At 46.7% G+C, this 19,436-nt stretch overlaps 3 protein-coding genes across 4 annotated transcripts in view; all 3 read right to left on the bottom strand.

Moving 5' to 3' along the window:
* Positions 1 to 4,321: 4,321 nt before the first annotated feature.
* Positions 4,322 to 12,190, bottom strand: lpcat4 (lysophosphatidylcholine acyltransferase 4). 2 transcript variants are annotated; one of them, XM_079758350.1, is made up of 14 exons: positions 11,913 to 12,190; positions 11,708 to 11,819; positions 11,006 to 11,369; positions 9,847 to 9,959; positions 8,885 to 8,945; positions 8,649 to 8,707; positions 8,200 to 8,234; positions 7,636 to 7,690; positions 7,424 to 7,506; positions 7,019 to 7,144; positions 6,630 to 6,786; positions 5,849 to 5,941; positions 5,325 to 5,460; positions 4,322 to 5,000 (listed from the first exon to the last, which is right to left on the bottom strand). In XM_079758350.1, the coding sequence occupies exons 2-14, from the start codon at positions 11,795 to 11,797 to the stop codon at positions 4,816 to 4,818; spliced, it is 1,557 nt and encodes a 518-aa protein (XP_079614476.1). In that variant the 5' UTR covers positions 11,798 to 11,819; positions 11,913 to 12,190; the 3' UTR covers positions 4,322 to 4,815. The 2 variants fall into 2 exon arrangements, with proteins under 2 accessions (XP_079614476.1, XP_079614475.1); XM_079758349.1 differs by having other exon boundaries at positions 11,708 to 11,802.
* An 815-nt stretch (positions 12,191 to 13,005) lies between these two features.
* emc4 (ER membrane protein complex subunit 4) lies at positions 13,006 to 18,976 on the bottom strand. The gene is made up of 6 exons (XM_079758353.1): positions 18,853 to 18,976; positions 18,040 to 18,179; positions 14,884 to 14,998; positions 14,439 to 14,592; positions 13,775 to 13,935; positions 13,006 to 13,555 (listed from the first exon to the last, which is right to left on the bottom strand). The coding sequence occupies exons 2-6, from the start codon at positions 18,150 to 18,152 to the stop codon at positions 13,520 to 13,522; spliced, it is 579 nt and encodes a 192-aa protein (XP_079614479.1). The 5' UTR covers positions 18,153 to 18,179; positions 18,853 to 18,976; the 3' UTR covers positions 13,006 to 13,519.
* A 77-nt stretch (positions 18,977 to 19,053) lies between these two features.
* cyld3 (cylindromatosis (turban tumor syndrome) 3) overlaps positions 19,054 to 19,436 on the bottom strand; it is an 8,958-nt gene continuing 8,575 nt past the window's right edge. The window contains exon 17 of the mRNA XM_079758341.1: positions 19,054 to 19,436. This exon is cut by the window's right edge and continues 340 nt beyond it. The gene's annotated coding sequence lies outside the window, so the exon portion shown is untranslated.

Raw genomic sequence — 19,436 nt, 5'->3', positions numbered from 1 at the left:
GGTTCTGATAGGATAAATAACCCAGGCTCCTCCAATCCCAGTTCATTAATTACAAACATCTTTGGCTTGTTCTTCTCTTGTTTGACATCACACACAGCCAACGACCAAATAGCAAGGACGTCCACAGGAGATGACCGTGGATTGCTAGAGGGGGCCGGCTTGGACACACCGAGGAGGAGAAACCATGGATCCACACCCTGGCATTCCACCCTGGACCTTGGCCACACTGAGATACTGGACCCCGTTTTTCCTCAGGTCTGGTTGCCATGGGAACAATGGGCCTTTTTGAAGTGTAGTAAGAGTAATAAGTGATTGAGTTTTACATTGTATGTTTCTTGAATCCATTTGTGTAGATCCCAGATCATGGATCAGAGACCCTGGATGGAGACGTCGGTGGAGACTTGTTCAGCGAGTATGAAGATGAAGAAGAGGAACCCGAGGAGGAGACATGGACTCGCGGGTTCATGGAGTACCTTGATGAGTTGGTCAAGGACGAGGACTTTGTCTCAACGGTAGATTTCCACCAAAGCAGATCACTTGCATCACATTACCACTCTATAACTCAAATAATGAACACTTTCTCATTAACAAGGCAGCTTTGCTTTTAATTTTTGAGAGCCTTGAAGGCTCATTCGGGTCCTTGTATGTCACTATGACACTCTCCTGACAACACTTTGTCAGGCTCACCTGTTAGCTTTCGACATTAATCCCTAGATCCCCCAGGTTTACCCCCTGTGTTAGCACATTTCACATGACCGTTAACAGTCTACCGTATTCTTAAAGTGTGATCACAAAGTCCAACAGCCCCTCCCTACCACACAATTTAAAAGCGAGATGAAGTCCATTGTTTACATTGTCAGGTGGGTCTGATGGTACTGATATGAACCGTTTGTGTTGGCCAAAGGTGGGCTCCATACTGGACGTGGCATACCTGGAGACCCCAGAGCCAACGGAGCTGATTGGACCAGAGCATGGAGAGGTGATGTCATTTGCACTTTGTTTGGTTGTCACCGTTGCCCCTTGGTGGGTTGCCAGTGCTATATAGATTACCAATAATCTATAGAAAGTAAGTGTCATAAATATATGGCCTGTAAAGCCCTTTGAGACTGTACCTGTGATTAAGGGCTAAACAAATAAGATTGAATTGAGTTCAACCAGTAAGAACTTGGTTTTCAATACCACTGTTGGCAGTTCCCAGCAGCCCTTAAGGAATGGGCCAAGATGCCTGTGGGGAACATACAGAGCATAAGATAGGACAAGAAATAACCACCACCAATGTGGAATCGTTTGTTTCCGTTCTCCAGACGTTTCAAGCAGATATTCAGCAGACACAGGATGGGGGGTCTTTTGGTGACGACGGGGCCATCTCTGAGTCCGACAGCACAGGTTCCCAGGCTGTGGTTGTCCTTAACAGTCATCACACCAATACTCCAGCACAGAACGCCGGCTGGACTCCTTCCTGGGCTCCAGAGTCACCGTCGGCCGCACCGGCACCGTCTCATGATGGCAGTGATCAATCCGGATCGGAGGATGTCTGGGAGAGTTGGTTAAAATCGATGGCTCAACCTCTTACAGCCCTACTCTGTGATCCTTCCATCTCCCTGAACGATGGGGAGGTCGAAGAACCTCACCCGAACGATTCTCCCGACAACCAAGGCATGGGCCTCGAGCCGTTCTGCGCAGAAGTCTTCTCCCTGGGGGCGGTCGGGGAGACCGAGATGGAGAGCCCAAGCCCGGGAACCGAAGGGGCTTTTGGATTTCGTTGGGAGCACTTTGACGCCTCCATCACGGGTGAGTCGTCACTTGACAACTCGCAGTGCGATGATGAAGTACTTCCAACAATGGCCACCTTAGCGAACAAATACCCATTCCCTTCTCCCCCCAACCTCTCCATAATCCGCTCACTCAGCCCGCTGGTGTCCCCCAGCGGTCCCATTGCCAGGGTACCTTCTCCCCCTTCAGGTGGTCACGTCGGTGACCCGTTGATCAACATCTCAGCAGAACCAAAGAGGAGAGAAGATCCAGAGAACGAGACGCAGAGAGAGGACGAGGGAGGCGCGTTGGATGGCGGCGAGTTGCGATCTGCTCCGTCCGAGGAAGGGTTATCGGGCGTTACACATGGCAAGTTGCCCAGCTGGAGAGATGGGGAACCATGGGATCTTGCTCAGAGTTCTGCCTCACCCAAGGATCGATATTCGGATGGCGCAAGAGGCACGGCCACTCTGCATGTGGATGGTGAAGCTGACGCCCTATTAGAGAACATGAGTGTGAACGCAACCAAAGCCTTCCTCGAATTAGATTTTCAGGTCGATGTCACCGGCCTCCCCCCATTGGACATCGCTGATAACGCAGAATATGTGTCTGTAGATCGCCAGCTGGTGAAACCTGAAGACAAAGCCGTTCTTGTGGTTCGCAGTGAAGAAGTGCATGACGCCGCCTCGTCATGCCCAGGCTACCTCGAGAGTCGACCTGCGTCCACAGATTCTACCGGACCCTCCGAGGGGTGCAGTGCAACAATGTATACGCAGCAACCACCAGCCGATGACACATTGACTTCTGAGCATGGCATTGTGCATCCAGAAAACCAGCAGGCGCCGGTGGCTTCATCCCCCTCACTGGGGGAACAGGCCATGCCCATCGACCTTGACATGATCCCAGGCAGTTTCCCTTCTGGACCCCTGACCGGAGCGAGGAGGAGAAGCAGTAGTTCTGAAGGTAGGGAGGAGGTGGGAGCAGAGAAAGAGACTTTCGCAGGGGACACATATGCAAGTGCACAGGCATTTGAAACACATGAGGTAGCCGCTTGGAAGGGCGGTCCCATCCTGTCCCCATCGCGTTCCGTGAGAGAGGGAAATGAAAGTCAAAGGAAGGAGGACCGAATTAAGATTTCCAGCCCAATAAAAAGAGGTAAATTGTTACGGAAAATAAGCAGAAGGCTTTGGCCACTAGACGAAGGAGGAACGTTAGAGGCCGTGACCAGACCTAGTAATCTTAAAATCCATCAGAATTGTCAGACATCCAACAACTGTAGTACTAATAGAAGATGTAGTCCAAGGTTGACTCTGCAGTTCAAGACAACAACATCATCATCCTCAGGCAAAAACGGGACTGCAAGTCTTCTTCTGGAAGACAACAAGCAAAGACAAGAAAACGCACAAGCTCCAGGAGAGGCAAGCAGCCACAAAACCCCAGATAAATCCCTGCAAGGGAGGCCGAGGAAGAGCCTTCGGGGCCTTTTCTCAGGCCCCGAATTATGTCCCAAGGCAATCCCTTGTGTTAATCCAGGGTCAATCCATCTGACCAGAATGAAGAAACATCAACTCCCGATAGAGAAGGAGAAGGAAAGGGCAATTTACAATTTCACACTCAGAGATTTAAGGGCTAAAACTCTAGTGATGGAAAAGTCAGGTTTAACGCCCAAACAGAGAATGGAAAATTTGGATAAGAGTAAAACAGAGGAGAGGGAGATGGCAATGACATCCGAGAAGGCTCCCAGGGCCAGCCCCAGGCTGAGGAACCGAAGCAAAACACTGAGCCCCCTGAAGCCGCCCAGACGGAGGACCACCGCTCTGGGGAAAGAAGGCTCCGGAACCAGAGAGATAACTGCGTTGTCCGACACGCCAGGTCTGCACACGCCGAGGTCAACGAGACGGGTGAAAAGAGATCCGGCGAATCAGGACGCCCCCGTCACGCCCCCACCAAGTCCCGCGGGTGAACTAAGGAATGGTCCGACGGACGACAAGAGGAAGGAAGATGAGAATGAGGAAAGTCCGAGGAAAAGGTCAAGGGGACTCGCAGTGAAAGACAACGGCGACATCGTCCCGTTCCAACAGAGTCCCGTGAGGGAACGAAGGATCTGTCAAATGTATGACGAAGACGAAAAGGAAAAGACCCCGAGTCCGACAAAAAGATCAAGAAGGGGAAGGGTCGATGGGGAGGAAGACCGAGAGGGCTCGAGGAAACCGAATCCTGACCGGGAAAAGTGCAGCGAGCAATGTGTAACCGAGTAGCCGAGGGACGGGAGGGAACCGCCAGAGAGCGTGACAGATTCCCAAGATGGGAAAAGAGAAGGTGCAGCCGAAGTTAGCCAACGAGGTGGAAGATCTCTCATCTAGGGTAAGCCGAGGTCATCGGTTGGGAGGAGACATTGGAGGGTTAAGAAGGCAGTAGATCAGAAGGGCGGTGCTTAGAGCGAAGGATGGTGTGGGTATGCCTGCCTTTACATGAGATGCCCTTTTGAGACATTTTTGTAACGCCAATAAAATGAGGAGACCGCTAGACGTGTGTATATAATTTAAGATTCACAGTTTAATAGGTTGAATGTAAAAATATATTAATATGCATACAAAAAACACTTATTGTACATAAAACGGTATCAAACAACAATGGATTCAACACACACATGCACGCAAGCCGCCAACGAGGTAAAGAAAATATAAAAATGATTTACACTATAGCGACACAATGTTTCCCTTTTTGGCCCTGTGGAAGTCACTGAATATACATCAGCTTATGATTGGAGCATTTAGTAAACAGACTTTATGGCTTTTCATTAAAAAGTCAGATTCCTTCCAACATAAAAATAGTTTTATGTATTAACAAAACATTTAAAATAAATCTGCATAACTCCTTCACAGCTTTGCTGAAACATTATTGCACTTCAGGAGAAAATAAACTATTTCTACAAAGCCCAGAGTTGGGTTTGAGCAGAATGTACCCTAGGAAGTCACAGGACTCGCTTAGCAACAGACCTATTGCCTAGCACGAAAAACTGATCACAAAAGGCACTCGCAAGATGCCCCGAACACACACGCCTCAATCTGTCTTCTTATTGGACGAGGGAGTCGTGTTGCCGTTGGACATGTTTCTGTTGTTGTTGACCACCTTCCCATTGGTGGAGGAGGAGCATGGTGGCGGAGAGCCCGCCTCCGCAGGCTTCAGGTATTGGTTTACCACCACCTGATAGGTCGGGTGGGTTGTGAGCACTCTCAGCAGATCCTCTGAAAGGGATATGAAGACCCAACATACTGTTAGTCTCTAACCACCGGTTTTATTTGAGATGACCGAAACGGTCCATGACATTTTTTTAACAGGTTTATGGAAAAGTCCAAAATGTATTATTTATTTATATTATTTATGCCCATATGATGTACATTTATATTTAAATCTGCCAGTGTTGAGAAACATAAACTAAACTAAAGAAATATTGTTAATGCATTATTCAAAAGAGAACAGATGGATTTGGTCATTTCACATGATAATTCATCAACTTCAAAATCAACCGTTATTTGTATTACATTGTAGAGTATAACCTGACCACCCACCTTCAGTAAGCTGGTCATCCCTGGATGCAGCGGTATAGAGCTGAGCCGTGTCGCGCTGTGCAGCGCCCAACAGTGCCCCCATGAGGCCAGACAGCGCCTCTGCAGGCAGGTGGCCTCGGCACTCCGGGTCGTACATCTGCAAGACAAGTTAGGATGCGTTCAACAAAAACAGGCTGCAACGCGTCTTGTCACATGGATAAATCAAAATATAATTAATGCACCAAGTTGTTGTCATCACTATGTTTTTATTGGCATAGCAGCTTATATTAAAACATATACAAACATGCAGGTTGTGAAAGGACTTAGTTTGGGAACATCTTTTTTTATACTATTTGTTGAAACTTAAACTGACTTTCAACAGCACCAGAGAAAGGTGACGTGATTTTCACACACAACATTTCAGTCATATCACTATTTAAACATTTCCTTGGGTTTGTGTGCATAAAAGGTTTCGGAAATCTGGGGGACAACAACCAAGAGATTGTCTAGTAAAAAAAACCAAGAGGAGTGAGTGAGGAACATACATTGAACGCCACATGCAGGATGGATTTGAACGCCGTGAAGCCCGAGGCTGTGGAGAGGCTCAGGTACAGGTGTCTGAGGTCCACCGTGTTGTCCTGAAATCAAACGGAACACAACATATAACACGAGTCGTTCCTAGGCGTTTAGAGACCCACACATCCACCTTAGGAGCACCCGTCAGAGCAGTAAAATCCATAAAGAAGAACAGCTCCTGAACACGACCAGTGCTGTACAACCAAACACCTCTAGGATACCGGGGTCCCACTGGCGTCCTTATAAAAGGAGCTAAAACATAAAAGTACACGGAGCAACTAGAAAATGCATTTCCTGCAGAAAATGCGGTGAGTGCTGTAGTAGGCCTACAAAGTGAGGTTGAAAATATTTTTTAATAAAGCCACAAAGGTTAAGACATGAAGAGACGTTAAATCAAGTGAAGGGATATGGAGTAAGTCTAAATGGAGTAAACAATGTAAGCATGCAGCATTTATGAAAATGTAAATGGTTGGAAACAAATAAAGTGACAGCTGAATGAAAAGGGCAAAGCATTGCTAAAAATGTAAAATGAATTGAACTGAAGAATCTGAAAGGTCAAATGTATTGCCCTGCTGGTGTGTGTGTGTGTGTGTGTGTGTGTGTGTGTGTGTGTGTGTGTGTGTGTGTGTGTGTGTGTGTGTGTGTGTGTGTGTGTGTGTGTGTGTGTGTGTGTGTGTGTGTGTGTGTGTGTGTGTGTGTGTGTGTGTGTGTGTGTGAGGCCCCTGGCTGGCCCTGAGGAGCACCACTTACCTTAGTGTAGAGGGCGCAGATCTGCCCGGCGGTCAGAGGCTCCTCCAGACACAACATGGCCGCCAGCTCCTCGGGCCCCGCCTTCAGGCCCTGGGCGCCTGAGAGACGCGCGTCCAGCACGCCACGCAGCGCCGCCAGGGCCTCGGCCACGCACACGCTGAGGGCGGGAGGAGGAGGAGAAGGGTTTAAAGGGCGTTTGGAACCCCTTTGATTCCACGCAGGATATGACATCAACCCTGATGCGCCATTTTGACCGCTTTCATCCAAAGGGAAACACCTTTTGAGTGTTTGCATTCTTTGAAATCCTCAGCCAGCCGGTGATCACACCAGGAACTGACAACTCCTCCCCCATTTAACTGAACTCCGCATTTAGCTCCACACCCACTCACCCATCGCGTCGTAGCATGGACAGGGCTGCCTTGGCAGGGGGCTCCACCGGGAGGGAGAGACCCCCCAGCTTCCTGACCGGCACCCGGCCCTCCATCACGTAGTCTGTAGCCGGGAGCCCCAGACAACTGCAGAGTGGTACAATTAGGGGTTTGGTAAATCCGCCTCTGTCTAGTATTGTTCAGACTACTACAAGAAGAGGGGGATTAGCCACGCACATTTTTCGAACATGGCAACAAACAAGACGAATACAATATTTTAGACATTTAAAACTACAATGATCCATATTCATCGTCTCAAGTATAACACATGGCTTCCGCTGATTAAACAGCAGGGAGTAAAAAAAGTATGAGTCGATGAACAATGACTTGAATCACATTCGGGTCATAAAAGGTGGTGTGTCTTACCTGGCCATAAGTTTCTGGACGTTGTTGGCGTAGAGGTTCGGGTCATCCTTTTCCTCCTGGGAGGGGGTGTACACCGGAAGGTACTGGAAAACACAACGACGCACTCACTCAGACCACGTACAAAAAAAACGACAACTTCTTTTCCTCTCTGGCGAGATCTTGTTCTGAATGAGATCTCATGCCACGAGGGATCTCACGGCGTGTGGTCCTACCTCGACTGTGACCCTGGTGTAGAACTGGGACATGGTGTGCCACAGGGCTTCCACCCTGATGAGCAGAAAGATAAGAAGACACCGAGTTAACCAGACTGTCAACACCAAACTGCGATGGAGCCAATCACTCGTGGGAGGAGCCTTAAAAGGTGTTCCGATTGGTTAGGGTCTAGGGTGGGTCAGTGTAGTACATCCAATCACAGGCCCATGCTAATATTTCTGGCCTAATATCTTAATTTACAGTCGTTACTCAAAAGGGCGTGTAGTCTTTATATTCATTAAGACATCTCAAAGAGCTCCTCCCAACCAGGTGAGGCCATAATCAAATCTACCATTTGTGACATCAAGTGGGGAGTTTCCACCATTATGCCTGATGGATGGATCAGACTACCAGTTGGTACATAGTAAACTCGGTTAATCAAAAATCATACCTGGTGGTAAAATAGGGGCCCTTGAACCGTGCCCATCATAACACCCTACAGTCTAAGGTGGAAACCCGTTGAGGCCAACTTACAGGCTGTGCAAATCAGGTTGAAAACAGGAAACAAAGAAGACGGTACTCACCATGTGGTCCCCTTGTAAGTCCAGCGCATTGTATCCTAGCAACAACACAGAGATGGCTTGATTAAGCAGCGAACAGGACGTTCCACCGGAGTGAGTGTGGCCATAATAAATCAATGACCTACATGCAACCACGAGCGGACAGACAAACAGACCTCGCCTTAAAAAGCAAACACATTATAACGATTCCCCAATGTGAAAGTCCTTAACCGGGAGCAGGAGCAAGAAGCTAGACAACAATTTGTTTTTTTTGGTACAACAAACGATTGGAGTTTGTTCTTCACACCTGTTCAAAACGGCCGACGGTTTTTCCAGTCGTTCAAGTGATAGTTGCTGCAGTATGAATGATACCTGTCTGATATCTTGTGTGAGGTGGGTGACGAAAGAAGTGAGGGGTGGCGGGGAGCAGGCGGTGTGAGGGGGGCGTGTGCTCTGTGAGCGTGAACTCTCACCAGCTCGTTGGGGTAGGACAGCAGTACCGGCTGGACTGGAACTCCCGCAAGAAAAGCACCTGGACTCAGATGAGTTGGTGAGACGGGCGGGAGGGGTTTCAGAGAGACAAAAAGACAGGAAAGATCAGTCAGAGAGATCCGCTAGAAAGAGAGGACAAGGTGAGAGGGAGAGAGAGCAACAGGGAGACAAGGGGAGTCCGGTAGAGAGAGACAGAGTCCAAAGCGATCCAACGTACCGGGTTTGAACTTCATGAGCACCGTCCCGTTGGTGGTGGTGCCCTCTGGAAATATCAGCATCTAAAGAACACAACACACAACACACAACACACACACACACACACACACACACACACACACACACACACACACACACACACACACACACACCTGAAAACCCCACACACAACAACTAAAAGCCAAAAAATAAAGAGGCTAGTTGAATGACACTCTAATCCAAGTGTTAAACAGCATGAGTGCATATAATTCTTAGCATGGCCCCGGTACGATTCAGCCACAAAACCTTGGCAGGTTAGAACTATTTACGTTTCACAAACAAAACTCTAGCAGAAGAGGTCAAGGAGAAACAACAAACAAAAACACTAAGCGGTTCGCCAAGATCAGATGAAGGTCTCTAAAAGGTGACCACAAAGATCCCATGGATCCACGACGACTATCCAACTAGACAGGACTACAGCAGACAGACAGGTGGTAGAGAGACAGACAGACGGTAGAGTAGAGACAGACAGTTGCGGGGGGGAGACAGGTAATAGAGTAGAGACAGACAGTTGCGGGGGGGAGACAGGTAATAGAGTAGAGACAGGCAGGTGGTAGAGTAGAGAAAAACAGGTGGTAGAGACAGATAGCCAGGTATTGAAGACCGGCAGTGGAGACAGACAGGCAGCGGAGACAGACAGGCAGCGGAGACCGACAGATAGTAGAGACAGACAGGCAGCGGAGACAGACGGGCAGGGGAGACAGACAGGCAGCGGAGACAGACGGGCAGCAGAGACAGACGGGCAGCAGAGACAGACGGGCAGCAGAGACAGACGGGCAGCGGAGACAGACGGGCAGCGGAGACAGACAGGCAGCGGAGACAGACAGGCAGCGGAGACAGACAGGCAGCGGAGACAGAGGGGCAGCGGAGACAGACGGGCAGCGGAGACAGATGGACAGCAGAGACAGACGGGCCGGTGCTCACCTGAGGCCAGTATCCATTGGAGGTGAGCCTCTCCTTGATCTGGGTCACAGCCTTCTTCCTGGACTCTGGGTCCTTACGGCTGACCACCACAGACTGGTTGAACCCCAGGAGGGCTGGGAACACAACAACACACGTTACGCAACATGTTCAATAAACCACAGAGGAAGACCAGCCCAGGAAGACGGGGAGAGAGAGGGGAGAGAGACTGGGGGAGAGACAGCTAGAGAGACGGATAGAGGGACAGACAGGGGCACAGATAGGGAGAGACAGACAGGGGCACAGAGAGGGAGAGACAGACAGGGGCACAGAGAGGGGGAATGGAGAGGTTAGGCAGAGCGTGAGAGAGAATGTTTAACTTCAGCATTATTTGCATGTTTTAGTTTTCCTCCCTTCAGCTGTGTGGACAGTATTTACCCCCGAGGAATTGTGTGTGTGTGTGTCTGTTTGTGTTTGAGCTGGTGTGTTTGTGTTGAGGTTTGCATACCTGCACACATGCATAACTCTTCATGAATAATCATTCATCCCCTAAGGTATGGGTCATCTTGCTCTAGGATGCCTACAGGTAGACCGGGGGATATTGGGGGGGATTGAGTCCCACCAGTCACCAGACGAGACTCTCCTGCTCCCGAGACTGAACCGGGGTCAGTCCCCATTACAACTCGTCCTAAACAGATAATTTCCTCTCCAAAACAAGGAAGTCCTGCTCTTGGGTTCTCGGTTCCTGCTGGGAACTCCTGACCTGCCCTTTGTCACCCCTTCCACTTGCTGTCAAGTTGCCCAATTAACACTCACTTTGGCCACCAATAAATTGTGACTCAATAAAGGTGCAGCTAGATGGACTAGTCTGGGGATGAGGTCAGTGATGCAACCCGCTCCCTTAGCAAACCATCCCTAATATCTATCTCTATCTTCCCCATTCAGCCAGAACTTTTTCAAACTTTTGTATGCTTGTATGCATACAAAAGGTGGTCCCACCTGAGTGGGGCAAAGCAACCCCGTTTGAGTCCCGAAGACCTCGACTTGGACCAGTCCAGGATTAGACTAGCACGTGACCAGAAGAAGACCAGACCAATAGCCGGAGCCGACCCCAACCAAACCCAGACCCAAACAAAGGCCAACCCACCCCAAACCCAAACCCAAACGAGACCCGTGGCCTTACCTCCGATGACGGGCAGGTGGACGTTCTCGGAGCGAGACACCACGGTGGGCAGCTGGGTGGGCATCAGGATCACCATGTCCAGGAAAGAGCTGTGGGGCGCCACCACGAGCGCTGGGGCCTCTTTCACGTCAGCGCGCCGACCCTTCACCTCGATCCACACGAAGCCCAGGGTGAAGAACATGACCCGGTTGATGCTCAACATCATCGCGTGGAGCAGCCAGCGCCGCCAGCCACGGATGGGCCGCGACAGCTCCTCCTCGGACAGGCCGGCCGTTCGCAGCATTGCTATCGGCCACATGAGCAGGAATAACAGGACAACGAGAGCCAAGCGGAGCGGGAACAGCACGCTGCCCAAAATAATACCCTGGTGCCGGGGGTAGAGAGACACGAGAATAGCATTAGAAAGCATTCCTGCAGAGCCTCCTTATGTAAAGGTTCCTAGTTTTACGATTTCAAAACCTGTGGTTTAAAACCTGTGCAGAAGATCACGTCATGTTTGCGAATCAGGTCATTGTTTAAATATGAAGAAAAAGGTGCAAACCAGGTTGATTAATCCAATTTCTTGCAAAACGAGTATTGCCAGTATGTGCAACAGCTCATCTCTTTAGTTCAGACACACCGGGACAGCTCGGGGGGGGAGTGTAAGTACGACATTGGTTGACCCACCCTCTACCGCCACAATAAGAGCGGTCCTGTGCTTACCTTGATCCGGTGGGCCGTGGGCAGCGTCACCCGGTGAACGAACGGATGGGGGTACTCGGTGGTGGCGGCGTGGCCGTCCCTTTTCTCCATAGCGACTACAAAAAAAAACAACCTTAATGACAATTAAGAACAGACAAAGTCAATGAGGATCATTAAAACATATATAGGGCGAAGACTGGCGCGAAGAAGGAGTCCAAACACTTACCCCTGTTGGTGATATTCCAGGTATTGCGTGTGGCTGCTCTGAACTGCGACTGAAACAAGTGCGCACTGAGTGCCTGCCTGGCGGACGCGACGTGTAGCGCGTGCGAACCGGTGAAACCCAAACGTGACAACAAAAATACGGTGGCGTAAAACGTGGTCCAAAAGTTTGTCCTTTAAAAAGACAAAGACGAGTGAAAAATAAAGCGAAAACCGTTGATTAAAAAACACAGCGTCCTCCGTACACACACGGACCACATGGAGACCTGCCTGTGGCGAAGGTCATCGTTCTTTAAACCTTACGCTTTAACCCGGCCGGCCACGCCCCAAATCTGACAGCTCGGCCCACCCTACGGGTCCGACCGGTCCCTGGAACCATCCCTCGAAACACGCCCGCACACTCCTGTGTATGTGCGTGTGTTGGGGGGAGTTTTTCTATATTATAGAAAAATGGTAACTTTTTCCATTATTTACCAGAAATTGATATGTACAACATAACAAAACATAAATATCTAAAAGTCGCTTTTCATGTTAGGCATTCTTAAGACACCGCTTTTAGTGCGTGTTCCTTAATGCTTCCCTAATGTTGTGCTCATAAGCCATATGAATATCTTATCTCCGCTGAGGAGAAGGAGGCTTTGTTCCACCTGGATTCTCTCGTTCGACTCCTACCCCACCCAGAGCCGTTGTTCTCACCAAGGTGTTGCGATACCGACTACCCAAACGCACTCTCCCTCCCTTTTTCTCGCTCTCACACACACACCCTCTCAAACACTCTCCCACTCCCTAACACACACACACACACACACACACCGTAATGCCATAGGGCTGCATTCCAATTTTCCCGTGTCTCCAAAACTCCACATTGATCATGGAAGTGAACCTGAACAACCAATAATAAAATATAATGCTCAAATCTAGCCCCTTTCCTGAGGACCCAAGGCCCTTAACATGTGGGAGACACTGACCATGAGATAAATGTGTTCCATATATATGAACAGATACTCTAGATAGATCTCACATTTCAACCAATATCCTTCTGAATTAAACACCATTAAATGTTTTGCTGAAATGAAAAACTAACTCGGGAGACTCAATCATTTTAAATAATTTCAAACATTTTATTTGAGAAAGAATTATCATACGGCTAGTCGTTATAAATAAAAATGTCATTGAAACTTTTTTTTCTTTAGAAAGACATAGGTTAGTTATGATGGTTAGACAGCATGACGCACACATACCTGCTGACACAATAGATTTCAAATGAAGAGAAAGCTGAAAACTTTAAATTGAAAAATGGTATTTCAAAAAACAAAATAAAACACCCAAAATCATACTTTCTGTCAATACCATCATGGAGTAAAACTAACTACAAAACACACATTCAACAGGTTCCACAAAGGTGGTAGTTTTAGTTATGGTGCATTATTGTGAAACTGGCGCTTTTATAGCAGAAAGCTGGGCCCAATTAAGACCGGGGTCTTGGCCTCTTGAATCCGATGTCCATGTTGATCTTCCAGTAACGGTACAAGCACAAACAGGTGTGTGTTTGTTTTTCCTGTTTGTGTTCATTGAGTGAGTAAGTGTATGTGTATGGATGTGGTGTGTTCCTTACAGCACCATTCCTCCACCCATCATTTCCATTCTCTGTGGAGAGAGACCACAGATCAATACATTGGATTAGCCTCTACATCTACCACTTATTCATACTTGACACAGTACGTAACCATGGCGGTTCTCCATACACTGAAATCATAATATATGAAATGAATCGTTGAACTCAGATACATTGTGCAGCATTTCTTCTATCTATATTCCTTCTATTTATCTTTTTCAAAATGACTCAAATCTGAATGTCAGTTTTACCAGAGGCGGTTCTATGAAGGCCAGCCAATCCGACGAGTGTGTTGGCAGCAGTCCCATTGATTGACACTTGTATATAGCCAATGCTGAGCCCAGGAGGTTCCCCACAAGGTAGACCAGCCCCTGAAGCCACTGCTGGCTGGAGCTCTCCAGCAGCTTGAAGGCTGAGGGACGCAGGAACACACGTCAACATTCATTCATATATATAAAAGGGTGCATCTATACATTTATTCATAGTCACACAGGTTAATATTAATTCATCTATAAAAGAGTGCATCTATAAATTTATTCATAGTCACACGGGTTAATATTCATTAATCTAAAAAGGTACATCTATACATTTACTAATAGTAACACACATTAACATTCATTTATATTGTAAGCATTAAATCCAATAATTACTAATTTTCATACACACACAATACACCTAGAATCCATGTATCCTACATCCATAAACTGATCTATACCATTTACACACAGGATCATCAGACCTATCCATCTATTATTCTTGCATACAGCCACCGTTTACCTGTCTAGTTATCATCCATCCATCCCCTGACCTAAAGCAGATCTATGGCTACACATAGGGGTCCAGCTAGACCCGGCCGGACGCGGGGCCCCAGGTAGGAGGGGTCCCACCTGGGCGGACGGCTGGGTCAGTACTCACTGGCAGACATGGACATGAGGGCCTGGATGGGCCTCCAGGCCATCATGCAGACCATCATGATGGGGAAGATGGAGATGGTGTTCCCCGACATGTACATGATGAACAGGTTCATGGGGATCTGCTTCAGGGGCCCCAGGGCCACGTCCCAGCAGCGCTGCAGGGGGGGCGGGGAAAGAGAGAGAGAGAGAGAGAGAGAGAGAGAGAGAGAGAGAGAGAGAGAGAGAGAGAGAGAGAGAGAGAGAGAGAGAGAGAGAGAGAAAATACAATTTGAAAATAATTAAACCAAATTTTAAATCATTGACCGTAAAACAACATAACATCAACAAATGTGTTTACATGAACCAAATTTAATCCACCCCCCAACTGTTGCCTACGCATACACTCCTTCCCCTGATCTGACCACTATCGTCACCGTGACTGTTGCAAGGCAGTGGGAGGATAGTACCTTCTCCACCAGGTTCTTGTCCGTCTCCTGGATGCTGTTGTCCGGGACAGGCTTCTCAGAGTAGCCGATAGGATACACCACGTCCCCCTGGCCTCCCTGCCGGTCCACACGGCTCCTGCACACACACACACACCATTTGAAACGTTACAAAAGTTGCAGTCTTTGTTAATCGTCAGTCCTGCTGATTTGCATTGATAACCTCCAGTTGGACAATGTGTGACTAACGATCTAGTGTATCTAAAGGACACGGGTTCTTATTACTGGCTGACAGTGTTGGGAAGGATACTTTCAAAATGTATCCAGTTACAGAATACATGCCCAGAAAATTAATGTGTAACATATTCCGTTACATCACTCAATCTGAGTATTTGGATTACTTCCACATTGAATTGCATTTTTTAAGCGTAGGAATGGGGCATCAAATCCTGCTACCTAAACAGGCCTATGCTGGTGTGTTCTTCTATTCCAACTGGCTGAATGTGTTAGGCCCAAGTCTCCCTGAAAGTGCACTTTATTAAATAATTTGCTGTAGGGGAACAAAGACTATAAGGGCAGCTCGGGCCAGTCTTTTATTTAGGGTGGCACTTGATTGTCAAAAAACGTCCATTTAACTCACACACCGGGTGACTCAGAGCGGCCGTTTTCCCGCAGCCCGTCAGGCCATAAACAATGGATTGAATAAACGTTTTTTTTTTTCCAGACTCGGGTGGCCAGCGGAGTGGCCACCCTCTGACTGCACCCCCTGTGGCTACGCCCCTGATAATGTTTATGCAAAAGATAAGACTAACTTTCCCTTTTCAGTAACTGAAAAGGGAAAGTTAGTCTTAAGTTTTAACAGTCTTTAATTAGTGTTAAGCTTTAACAGCTGAATAAATAAAAGGAACTGAGTTCCTTTATTTACTCAGCTGTTAAAAGTGGGAAAATAGATAAACATAAAATATTCTGTTTCTGTACAGAATTTGCTATTACATTTTTTTACTTAGCTAAGTGCAGAGGGGTTATATTAGACGCACAGAGAGAGAGAGAGAGAGAGAGAGAGAGAGAGAGAGAGAGAGAGAGAGAGAGAGAGAGAGAGAGAGAGAGAGAGAGAGAGAGAGAGAGAGAGAGAGAGAGAGCAAGATTCACATGCCCTAAATATATATTTTTTGGTTTCGTGCGGTTCCTTTTCACATTGCAATCGCAACAGTCTCAGAATTTGTCAACAACACACATGTGTGCAAAGGTCGTTAAATCATTGGACGCAAAGGTCTGGGGCGGGGAAAAACAGTAGGGATAAAAAAGTGGGGGAAAGCGTCTGTGAAAGTTAATACTCCTGGATATCCAGCGGGCTGCACTCGTTGTGCTGATGATGATTTGTTTCATACAGTTGCGGACCGGTCGAACTCCTTCTCCCTCATCCTGATGCTGAATGTGTTAAATGGCATTTTTATTTTTGTTTTCAATAGGGCTGTAACGATACACCAACTCACGATTCGGTTTGTATCACGATTTTTGACCCACAGTTCGATACATCCCATGATTTTTTGAAATTTAAAAAGCATTTTATTTCAACAACACTTGTACAACAATTAACTTAATGTAATATTTAATAACAAATAATTTGGAACACTGAACAGAAGAATACTATTAAAGTATAGCAAAATTAATAAATAAATAACCAAAGATTGCAGTTGGAGGATGCTGGCAGGTAGGCAGAAGCCCTCAACTAGTTTTGTGGTTTAAGTATTTGAAAATATTAATGTCAAATTCCGTTAGAAAAAACGGTGCCGGGCAAAGTGACCTGCATAGGTTTCGTTTTCGGTCAAGTATCCTATTATCACTTCTTATTAGGCTATGTAGCTTAAATAATGACATAATCAGGCCGTATAGAATGAAACATGTTTAATAGCCTAACTTTCAAATAGATGGGAAAAAACATGAACGTCTGATTCACAATAACGAGGCATAGTGTTACGAGTAGCGAATGTGTGTGTGCGAGAATGGCTGTGTGCCTGTGTGTGTGACGTCAGCGAGTGGACGAGCGAGGAGAGCGAGCGGTAGCGTGTGTGTGTGTGTCAGTCTAGTGAAGAAACAAACAAGTCCGGTTGTGTATAAGAATAAAGTACCCAGCCTGTCAATAATTGGTGGCTGCTTCATTTTGACATGTAAGCAGACCAACTGCCGGTCAAAACACACAAAACACTAGAGACAGGGATCACACAGGCTATTTTTGCGCGCTTGGCCCACTCTGGATAAATGTCATTCATATCGCATATGAGGACATCGCAGGCTGTGGAGATATGCAATCCTCCGTAGCCACGGAGCGCTGTCATCACAGCGATTATTGGCAAATTTCAATCTGACAATTTGACCGGAGGGATACAATTTTGTCAAATTTGACATTTAATTTTTCTATTACCGGACAACGGAAACCCTGGCACTAACAGCTCATATCACGTGGCTGGATCTGGACTGGAAGGAAAATGGGAGTTAGAAAGGGCGTGTCGCGCTTCTGCCTTCTCACACCGCGAGACAGGTTCGTGGCTTTGAGTGTCGCGATTTCGGTTTTGATACGCATATCGTTACAGCCCTAGTTTTCAAGCATACGTTTTATGTGGGTGTCCGTCCAAATATCCAATAGACATGCTGTCTCCTCTTTGCTCATCAAAGTGAGGTGGTTGCATTCACACCAACGCACCGAACCAAACTCATTTAGTGCGCACTAAATGCCGTTGGTATGAAAGCACGAATAAAATCGTGAAACAGAGAAGTATTGTCATGTAATCCATTGATTTCAACAACGTAACTGTATTCTAAATACCAACTATTTAAATTGTAACTGTAACAGAATACAGTTACTTATAATTTGTATTCTGAATACGTAACGCCGGTACATGTAATCCGTTACTCCCCAACACTGCTGGGTGAGACCACATATATCAGCAGACAAGCTATAGGGCTGGGGTGGAGTCGCCCACCAGGGATGTCGCTAGTGGATAGATTAAGCCATAGACTGTATAAAAATGTGTTAGCCATAGACTTTAATGTATAAAATGCGTTAACTGTAGACTGTGTCTTTACGATGTACCTCAGTGGATAAAATCTGTGAACAATAGTCTTTGTTCTAGAAAATTAGTGTTTATAGACTGTGTTTAACTGTGTAAAATATGTGCTTACCGCGCGTTGCCCATGCTCAGCTCCAGAGCCCATTTCATCCTGCGGACGCCGGCTCCTCCCCTAGTGGACAGAGCTCCTCCCCCTCCTCCACCTTGACCCCCGGGCGAAGCCATCAATAAAGCCAGCAATAGCCCGTATACCTGAAAACATTACACGAAAGAGTTATTTGTTTTGACACATCATCTTTCAGTTGTCAGACACACCATAGATTGTTAGAGTATGTGAAGGGGAGAAAGTTCTTCATTTGAATTCTTGAAATGTCAATAAAATAAAATAAAATGCAGATATACATTACGCATATATTGTGACTCATGTCAATACACGGATCTAGGAAGCTGTCATGTTAGAACAAACGTAAACCATGCAACACTGTCACCCGTGTCGGACAACGAATAACCCTTTATTTGGTGTGAGGTTATTCTCTAACATAATTTGAGTAGTCCATAACACAACATTGCAACTCTTGAATTCTGTCATTTCCACATAATGTTCAAGTTAACATACACACAATTTAATGTAGTGGTAAGGGTGCTGACACCGTGCTGAAAGGTTCTGGGATCGATTCCCCAATGTCTGCTGCTTTACTTGCAGGCATCCGAGAGCACGATGACCCCTGACCCCTACGTGCTCCTTAATGAAACGCATCTGAATTCACTGTCAGCCACCTTGAATGAATGCATCTGTCAGACGACTGAATGGTCCAATAGCTACCCTGTGAAGCTAACCATAGCCACAGCTAAGGCTAAACCTGGCCATGGGCTGATAATCAGACAAGATAGACATGAACATAATTATAACCACTATCGTTCTTACCTTGTGCACACGTTAAGTTATTGAACGAGATCGTTTATTGCGGATGAAACGCTGGAGTTGGTCCCGTTGTAGACAAATATACAGGACAGAATCGAGTGCTGGTCGCTGTTGGTAGGCACAAAATGATGACGTACCGGAAATAGTATCTGGGTCTCGACTGCTCTCTAGCGAATACGTCAGGAAATACAGGCGACGCGCAGATAGCCAAGAGATGGGACAGCTTTATTACACGACTATCATTTAAAAGATTGATCAGTATTAACACACCTTGTAAACCTCATTAAAAAAAATACATTTGGGGTTAACAAATACGAATACTATACAACTAACTCCATCCTATATTGTCCTTTTACAAGCAAAAAAAACAACATTAGTGAACAAGTATGTATAACATACCAACTTTTAAGCGACTTAGTTAAGGACATGTTCCTGACTAGCTTTATTGCTGCGGACTGCAAGGTCAAATATAGACCTAATAAAAAGACTGAATATTTACTACAACCTTCTTTGCATTTTATTTAAAAAATGGCTCTCTATCATCAGTGTTATAAATATAGACACATACATGTTATTATTGCATGTTA

This window comes from Pollachius pollachius (genome assembly GCF_949987615.1).
Source record: "Pollachius pollachius genome assembly, chromosome: 20".
Classification (NCBI taxonomy): Eukaryota; Metazoa; Chordata; class Actinopteri; order Gadiformes; family Gadidae; genus Pollachius; species Pollachius pollachius.
This window is presented reverse-complemented; position numbering and strand designations above follow the sequence as displayed.